The following is an 8,866-nucleotide window of genomic DNA, read 5'->3' on the forward strand; positions in this document are numbered from 1 at the left end:
TATACCATACTACAATAAAATGTAAAATTAGCTAAATTAAACCAAACTCAGTTGTTTCGGGTTGGTCATCACAACTAACAAATAATGCTGATGCTCCCTGTGAAATATTTAGCAGAATATGTTCTTTTTAAATCAATATACGCACATTGAGCTGCAAAGTTTTCCAGTTTGGAGTGATCATCTGTCAAAACACACAGTCTTTGACTCAGGTGCATCACATATCAAGTCAAGTCATCAAACAGGACTGATGAGGGTGGAGCTTCTACCTACAAACACAAATAAACAAATAAATAATACTGCCAACATATTTGCCTACATCATTAAGTTATGTAAACTGTCTGGAGGTAAACAAACAGGAATAGAAAGGTACATTGATACAAACATCACACCACGCTGGAAAATAAAACAGCAAGATCAACATTTTATTTCAAGAGCAAAATGTCACAAATTATTGACTTCTTGTTCAAAACACACAAAATCCAAATATGTCCACTGAAAATGATTTGACGTCACAATGCCGGATCGAATTCTGATTTTGATAACTTGACACACCGAAGCACAACTTGGCATTTAGAAACTTCAATTGTTTGACCCAAACCCTAGAGAGATGTTAATATAAGTAATAATGGTGAATAATTCATGTCACACAAGTTTAACAAAAGGTGCTGGGAAAAAAAAAAACAACAACAAAAAAACAAGTAAATGAATGTTTGTGAAATCAATCCAATCACTTGAACTTAATCTCATGACAGTCCCAAGTTATAAAAACAAAAATGAAAGGGCTTCACAGCTACATGTAAACATTAAGAGAAACGAGTGAAATAACTATAGCGACAGCTGAAACTAAAAAAAAGTAAAAGTGGAGGAGGAAATCTTTTGGGCGACTGTGAGTGGCGGGAAGATGTTTGATACCGAGCTTTACGTCCTGTCGAGGAATGTATGAAAAGCAGGACAACTCATTCGACTAACTGATGGTACATTCAAAGCTTTGGCAATTAAGGCAAAATAAAAAGACATAATAAAACTGTGAAATGGCATAAAGACAACTGTGACATCACTTAGACGTATTTTCTCTCACAAGCCCTCAAGATCTCCTCACAGATTCTCATTAGAGAGCCGAAGTGAAATCACAACATCCAGGTTTTGGAATAACACAAAAGACTAAAAATCAAACCTTAGTCAACAGGACAACAATGTGGGTAGGGTTTTTTAAATAGATTTTTTAGGGGGGGGGGTGTAAGCCTTTAATTGACAGGACAGAGTAACAGTGAAAGCAGAGAGACGGGGTGACATGCAGCTAAAGACTGAGGCCAGAGTTGAACGTGCAGCCGCTGCGGCGAGGAAACAGCCTCCGTACATGGGACGCCCGCTCTACCAACTCAACTACTGGGCGCCCCAGTATGTGTGGTTTTAATGCTGTGGTTTATTCTGTATCCTGTTTAAAGCAGCCGTCGACAATTTGTTATCAATAAAACATAACAAAAAAACTCCAAATTCTAATCCCGTGTGCTTGGGTCAAACTACCTCGTGTTATATGCCGAAAACATGCAGTACTGGGAAGGTTACTTTTGAAATTAAGCAGGTTACAGATTACTAGATATCCTGTTAAAAATGCAAAAACTATTTTTTTTTAATTACTTCATCAAAGTAATGTAACTTGTTTTTTTTTCGATTACGTTTTTAAAAAAATGTTTTAATTGTTTTAAAACTGGCTAATATAGCTGAAAATTCTTTTTAAAAAAAGCAAACAAACATCAGTTTAAACCAGGGAGCGTCCAAATGGCTTTGCTGACCCACGTTGTCCAGAAATACACCAAAAAAAAGGCATTTCTGCACAGTGAAGAAATGCAGCACAGCATGATAAATGTTATTTTCCACATCAGCTTCTTAGCAAAATAACTGTCGGATGTTACCCTTTCATAATTACCAACATTTTGATCAGTAAATCATTTAATTGCATTGCTTACATTTATTTTGTAACTCAGTTTTGGCAGAAATCTATTTGCTCAAAGTCTTTTTTTTTTTTTTACCAATGCAATTTTTCCCAATTGAGCAGCGATCGAATTACAGCTTTAACAACAGTCAGAGTCCCATTTATTTGTGGTGGCCCGCCACGAACAAAAAAACTGCTGCCACACATTGATTATGTATTTTTGGAGCTGGATCGTTCATTAAAAGCACTGTTGGGAGTATATTCGCAATTCAATTATGCATTAATCCATGATCTCGGAGTGCAGAGCAGAGCGCGCTCTGGACACAGACAGAGCAGCAGAACACAAAGGTGCATTAATAGTAAATCTTAACCGTAAAAAAGAAAAAAATCTCAATCTCATTATCTCTGACATCAATTATTCTGCTTTGAAAAAAATAACTCGAGACGAGCTCTGCCTGCTCTGCGGTCTCGCGAAAATGTCTTAATTTACAGACTGGACACAGAATGATAAAAGGGGACGCACACAAAATTTTAAAAAAAATGATGTCACCAGCGCAAGTTGGCAGCGGCCATATCCGGGATATTTCGGCTTCATTTTTGCACGGTGGAGACACATCCATCTTCATTACGTTTGTCTGAACCCTGAAATTAGGGAACACTGTTAGATGCAATGAGTTACTCCCCAACACTGAATAAAAGGTCAAAACACCTCAATTAAAAATTACTTTAAATTCGGAAATTATTGCGGTATCAGAATTATCACTATCACTTACGATTACCTTAAGAGAAATGAAAACAGAAGGGCTTTTTTAGTTAAAAGTTTTATTACTATAATTGAAACTTGAGACATTTTTTCTTGATGAAAGTGAGTAAAAAGTCTCCCTTTTGAAAATAACTAATAAAGGTGAGATTTTCCATCCATTTGCATTTTTTCCAATACCGTAGATAAGCAATGGTATGATAACCTTCAATTTTAATTCCACAGTATACCTCGAAATCGGTATATAACTGCAACCTTTACTGAGTTACAGAAACTAGTGGAGTAGAGGCTCGCCCGGATGTGACGTCAAGACTTCGGCTCTCTAAAATTGCAGTTTTTTGTTTTGTTTTGTTTTTTTTTTTTTTGTTTTTTTAATTTCAATTTTTCCATCTTTTCAACATTTTTTTTGGACTTTTTTTCCCCCCCTTCCAAGTCATTCCCCAGCAACCGTTTTACAGTTACAGTTAAACTGACAAACACTACATCTGAAAGCTAAATGAAAACTGGAACAATCAGTCTAGAATAATAAACTCTACATGCCAGTTCTAGTAAAAGATTATTAGTACTACTGCTTACTCAAATGACAGAAATAAAGTAGTTTATAAAAAAAAAAAAGAAAAACACAATAAAACAAGATGGACAAGTTAGTCAGGAAAACAGAAGAGCTGCTGAATATCTAGCCTACCTGACTGACAAAATGTTAAAAACGTGTTCTCATCGACAAGATTGTATTCTATGATTTAAACAGCAACTACTACAGCAACTTTTTGGTCAGACCGGGATGGTTCATCAAGCCTGGTTACTAACTTCATAGCTTGCATCCTGATCGATGAGGGACTCTTCAGTATTTTCGATGGACGTGACTTGCTCCACCTCTTCTTCCTCTTGCTCGACTTCCTCTTCTACCTGCTCCTCCTGCTCCACCTCCTCTTCCACCACTTCTCCGTCATGCTGCATCTCCTCTACCAGCTCTCCTTCCTGCTCCACCTCAGAATGGTTGAGTGCGCCTTCGAGCGGCTTTTCGCCTTTATTTTTGTTGCCCGAACCCTTAGGGCGGCCTCTTTTACGCGGGGCGCCGGTGTCACTTTTCTGAGCACTTGGGGGGCGGCCTCTTTTTCTCGGGACTGCGTTGTCGGGGTCGAGCGCTGAAGAGGGCGACAGACTCTTGCGTAAGTGAGCGCCTTTCTTGGACTCTGACTTGCGAGGGCGACCGCGGCTTCTGCGAGGGGCATCTGGAACGCCCTCTGGTGGATCAGGGCGTGGGTATTTCCTCGGCCTTCCCAGCGGCTTCCATACTCGTGGCTTTTTCAGCTCCTCGGGTGACGGCAGAGGGTGCTTCCTGGGTCTTCCTCTTTTGGCTGGTTGAAGTCTTGGTCGACCACGTTTCCCTTTTCCAGGCTTGCTTCTCTTAGGCCGGCCCAACTTAACGTGCAGCTTTAATGCACGGGGTTTCTTGTTTGAGGAGCCTTTGGGGCGGCCTCTTCCCCTCTTAACTACCTGGGCGCCATCCCCCTCCGCTACAATTTTTCTTGGCCTTCCCCTCCCTCTACGAGGCTTCGAGATACCGTTCTCATCCTGCACCTTCCTGGGACGACCTCTCTTCTTTTTTCCTGAGACTAGGGTTCCATTTTCCCCCTCGCTGCTGCCCTCCACCTTATTGACAGAGCGTCTTCGTTTCTGAGGTGTTGCCGAACTGCCGTCATCCTCTGAACTTTCTAACTTGCGCTTCGTGGATCCTTTTGGACGACCCCTTTTCCCTTTTGGTGCATCGGCGCCACCGTTAGGTAAGTCTTTAGCTTCAGACTTTCTTGGCCTGCCTCTTTTCTTCGGAGACTGGTCTGTTGTCTGACCGTCTTCATCACTGGCCTGTTCCTTCGACTCCTGCGCAGCGTCGTCCTCTCCTGATCCCTGCTCCTCAGTGTTCTTTTGGAGCTTTGGACGCCCTCTTCTCCTCGGAGGATCTGTGGACCCACCGTTGGAAACCGGCTCGTCTGTCCCCTTCGCTTTCTTTGCGCTTGCTGGCCTCCCCCTTCCTCTTTTAACGGGACTGTTGTTGGGCACTTCTGCACTGGGCTCCGCCTCATTGCTCACCACGTCTGCTTGTTCCGACTCAGTCGTCCTTATCTCTTCTTCCATCCTGCTGCCGTCAGCTTGGACTGCTTCTGTTAGGGTTGTATCTGCAAATGAAACATTCACAATCAAAAATTAAATTGATGATGTATACATTCAACTGTCTTTTGAAGATTATTTTTTGGCGTTTGCCTTTTTTTTCCTAGCATCAATTACACATAAAATGGGGAATGAGAGAGGATGACCTGCGGTTAAAGGCCCCTGATCAACACTCAACTTGCTGCTGCTGCAGGCAGGACAGTCTTTTTGTACGTGGGGCGCTCGCTCTACCAGGTGAGCCACTGAGCATCCCACAGTACACTTTACTTACACACTCACGTATATGTGTGTGCATTGTATAATAGCAAGGCGAAGCAATGATAAAATGAAAAATGTTTCTATATTCAGGGGCATATATTGACTAGATGATTGATTACATTATAATGTGTGTATTTTATTTTTATTTATGTATTTAAATGTGTTTTATTGTTTGATCTTTCTTGACTTTTGCAAAGTGTCTTTTAGTTTCCTGAAAAGCGCCTTATAAATGTGTGTGTGTATTGTATTGTTTATGTTTGTTTTGGTAACACCTACTGATGTCACCTTGTGCTCTCACATATACTGAAGGGCATGTTTTCTTTCTCTTTTTGTTTGTTTGTTCCACATTTTTGCATTGTTTCACAGACAAAGGGTTAAATTAAATAATAAACCTGTAATCAAAAAATATTTATTGCAAGTTTTAGTGCTGCTGAAATAATACGTTAAAATATACTTTTTTTCCAAATCGTGTCTGTTTCTAACGTGCTTAAGCATATACACTAATGCACTTACGTTACAAACTTATTACTTATAACAAAGCACAATAATTACAATCTTAATTTAGATTGTGTTTATAAAATGTGCATTTTATCAGTATCCGAGGTTTAAACACGTAAAATGTTTCACAGATCCACTTATAACAGCTTATAAATGTTTTCCATTTCAGAGAAACAAAAACACATTTCTGGCTGCAAAATAACATTGCTCCTCTATGGCGGAAAAAAAAAACGGAGCGAAGAAATAAAATTGTTCATCTGCATGAATAACCTAGTCTGCGGAGTAAAATAGCACACATATGTGCATATTTTTAAATATTATTTAGAAAGCGATTGCTGAATTTTTATAGTTTAATCGAAATTAAAACGATAGGTTTTCGGACGGCTGCGTCTACTTCCTGGATCACAATCTTGCAACGGCGGGAAGGCGCAGCGATACACAGGCGCATATGAGGCTAGCAATAACATGCAAAATATAATCATTTCTTATTATTCGGCTGCATATTTTCAAGTTTGGACAATTGCAAATTATTTTTAAAAATCGCTAAAGCCCAAATGCTGTTTTTCTTAAATGAAACTGAATCAAAATCACTTTGGTGAATTTTAAGGCCTTGTACAATCGCTACGACTATGGACCAGATTGTTTTCCAGGTAATAGTCAGCCTCAAAATCGACGGCGATGAAAAGAGTGGCGCGCGGCGTGCAGCGGGTAAAATAGTGCAAAAAATCAGAGTGGATTTCTCACCTTAAAGAAATCCCGTGTAACAGTTGAGCTTATTTTTTCGTAAATTGTTGGTTCATCAGACCGCCCGCAAAGTGAAAGTCCGCGCTTATTGTTGCTGTGATGGCTGTTTAAATTTAAGACCACTTCCGCCGTCCTTAAAGTTAAGGAGGCTCTGAAGGAAACTGCAGCGCGAACTTTGGTTCCGCCTCTCCGCTGAGTCCCGGGCTGATACTGTGATTTATCACTCGTATTCTGCATCGCAGCATATTTATATCTGCTTTTTTTCAAGCATTTCACACCGCTATCTGCAGACTTTATGTTGGTGTGTGTAGTAATTAATGCAGTTGGATTTTCTTTTTACATGCTTCATTTTAAGCAGTGGTGTTATGTAACAAAGAAGGATAATTACACGATGTTACAGTACTTTAACTGGGTATTTTTGTGGAGTATTTGTACTTAACTTGAGTTTTTTTTTATTTTTGTCAACTTTCAGTTTTACTCCACTACATTTCCTACATAAAAATGTATACGTTTACTCCTGTACATTCCCCTTATGTTTAGGCAACTTCATACAAAATGGAAGGAGGGAATGAGGGACGGACGGATGGACGAACAAAGGAAAAAATGGGGGAGGGAGAGAAAAACTGGATTTTGTTCTTTAAATCCATAAATCTATAAATAAATAAAAAAAATAAAACAATATTTTTTTCAAGTGTAACGTACATTCCACTTATTTGTTAAGAAGAAGTAAAGTTAATAATTTTAAAATTTCGGATTATTTGCAAATTTATTCACAGCATTTACCCTCCCTTTTATTTTCAGTGCTTAAGTTAATTTAATATGGTAAAATTAAATTTTGATATTAATTATATAAATATAAGATACTTCAGATTTTTTACTCAAGTGATATTCTAATAGGTGATTTTAACTTCTTAAGTAATATTTTGGTCAGAAATCTGCAGGGTACTTTTACTCTATGACTTTCAGGTACTTTATCCACCGCTGATTAAAAGTAGGGGCTTTTCTATGAGGACATGAGGACCTCAGGGGGGTCAAGGGGGATCCTTCCTTGGAATTGTTTTTCAATGTGCAAGCTCTATTGTGATGCTTTTTAAGTGCACTCTGGCATTCATTTTTTATTCCTAATTTTATTTATTAATTTCTTTCCAGATTAGTTACAATTTGTTATGACAAAAATAACACAAGTTGATAGTAATTAGTACTGAGTACAGAATACTTTACATCTGCAATCATTAAATAATGTTTAGACTGAAGATGGAAAAACAGTTCAATGTGGCTACATATTCATGTTAAGATTGGTGGAATCTAACTAAGTACAATTATTCAAGTACAATCTGCTGATTTTTTTTTTTTTTTACGCTCAATCAATTAATAATTTTGTCTATAAAATGTCAAAAAATTGTGAAAATTATCATTACAGTTTCCCAGAGCCCAAAGTGACATCTTCAGATGAATTCTTTTGTTTTTCCAACAGTCCGAAATCCGAAGACTTTCCAGAAAAGCAGAAAAAAATTGAACATTTAAGAAGCTGGAACCGATATTTTTGATGACACCGTTAAGAAAAAGAAAATACAGGACTATCTGCAGTAAGACTAAAATTAAGGAGAATGGACAATTTCACTACGAAAGTTCTGATTTTGTGGCAAAAAATATCTAATTTCTTTAATACTTGCTCAGTTAAAGTATTTTTGTGTCAAATACTGTTGCACCATGCTTCATGTTGGTGTTTGTTAAAATAAAAATATTTTAAATGTCCATGTAATCAACATTTGACAGAGTACATCACATTTTATATGCCGTGTTGTTACTAACCGAGGATGTAAAATAGTTCTCTATTCTTTTTAGTCCTTTTCCTGAATTACAGCATGTTGAATCCTCTCAAATGTGTAAAAGATAGATGTTTACAACATATTTTGACAAATCTATCACAACTAAGCGTGTGCTCCTCTACGCTCATTGTGAGCTTTCACTGTGAAATAACTGTAAAACAGTGCATTTTCACACTCAGCATCTAAGCAGAGACAAAGAAATTATTAACACACTGAAAGTATTTCAATGCTGATGTTCCGAAAACTCTCACAACATATTGTTTTGGAAGCAAACTCAATCCAAAAACAATATCTGTATTTGAAATGTACATGGACACTAGAGTGAGTATCGCACAGTGTATATACTCAGATTAAGTAATTAAAATATATTTATTATTTATAGTGTTGTTCAGTAATGTTCAGTGTTTGACATCAGTGTTAGTGCTGCCACCTCAACCTACTGGACTGCAGCTCAGCACTGCCCCCTACAGACTAACATGCTCTGTGCAAATATTTATTAGACAGTAAAAATATGATTATACACGGTGTACTTATTGTCAAAACACAACAATGGAGCAAAGAAACAAAACTTCAGAAATACAGTGATTGAACTCTATAGACACCCTCCATGTTTAAAAATTTAAAAATACTACACTTAAGAATACCTATTTACATACATAATTATTTAGGTTAGGT

The 8,866-nt window shown here is 37.9% G+C and overlaps 1 protein-coding gene across 1 annotated transcript; it reads right to left on the reverse strand.

The window, feature by feature from the left end:
- Positions 1–401: 401 nt before the first annotated feature.
- On the reverse strand, positions 402–6,522 carry LOC121958221 (uncharacterized). Its single transcript, XM_088090079.1, has 2 exons — positions 6,363–6,522; positions 402–4,870 (listed from the first exon to the last, which is right to left on the reverse strand). Exon 2 carries the CDS (start codon positions 4,827–4,829, stop codon positions 3,483–3,485), a length of 1,347 nt encoding a protein of 448 aa, XP_087946205.1. The 5' UTR covers positions 4,830–4,870; positions 6,363–6,522; the 3' UTR covers positions 402–3,482.
- Between the last annotated feature and the right edge of the window lie 2,344 nt (positions 6,523–8,866).

Source organism: Plectropomus leopardus, chromosome 17 (assembly GCF_026936395.1).
Source record: "Plectropomus leopardus strain MGB_pleo_1.0 chromosome 17, ASM2693639v1, whole genome shotgun sequence".
NCBI lineage: Eukaryota > Metazoa > Chordata > Actinopteri > Perciformes > Serranidae > Plectropomus > Plectropomus leopardus.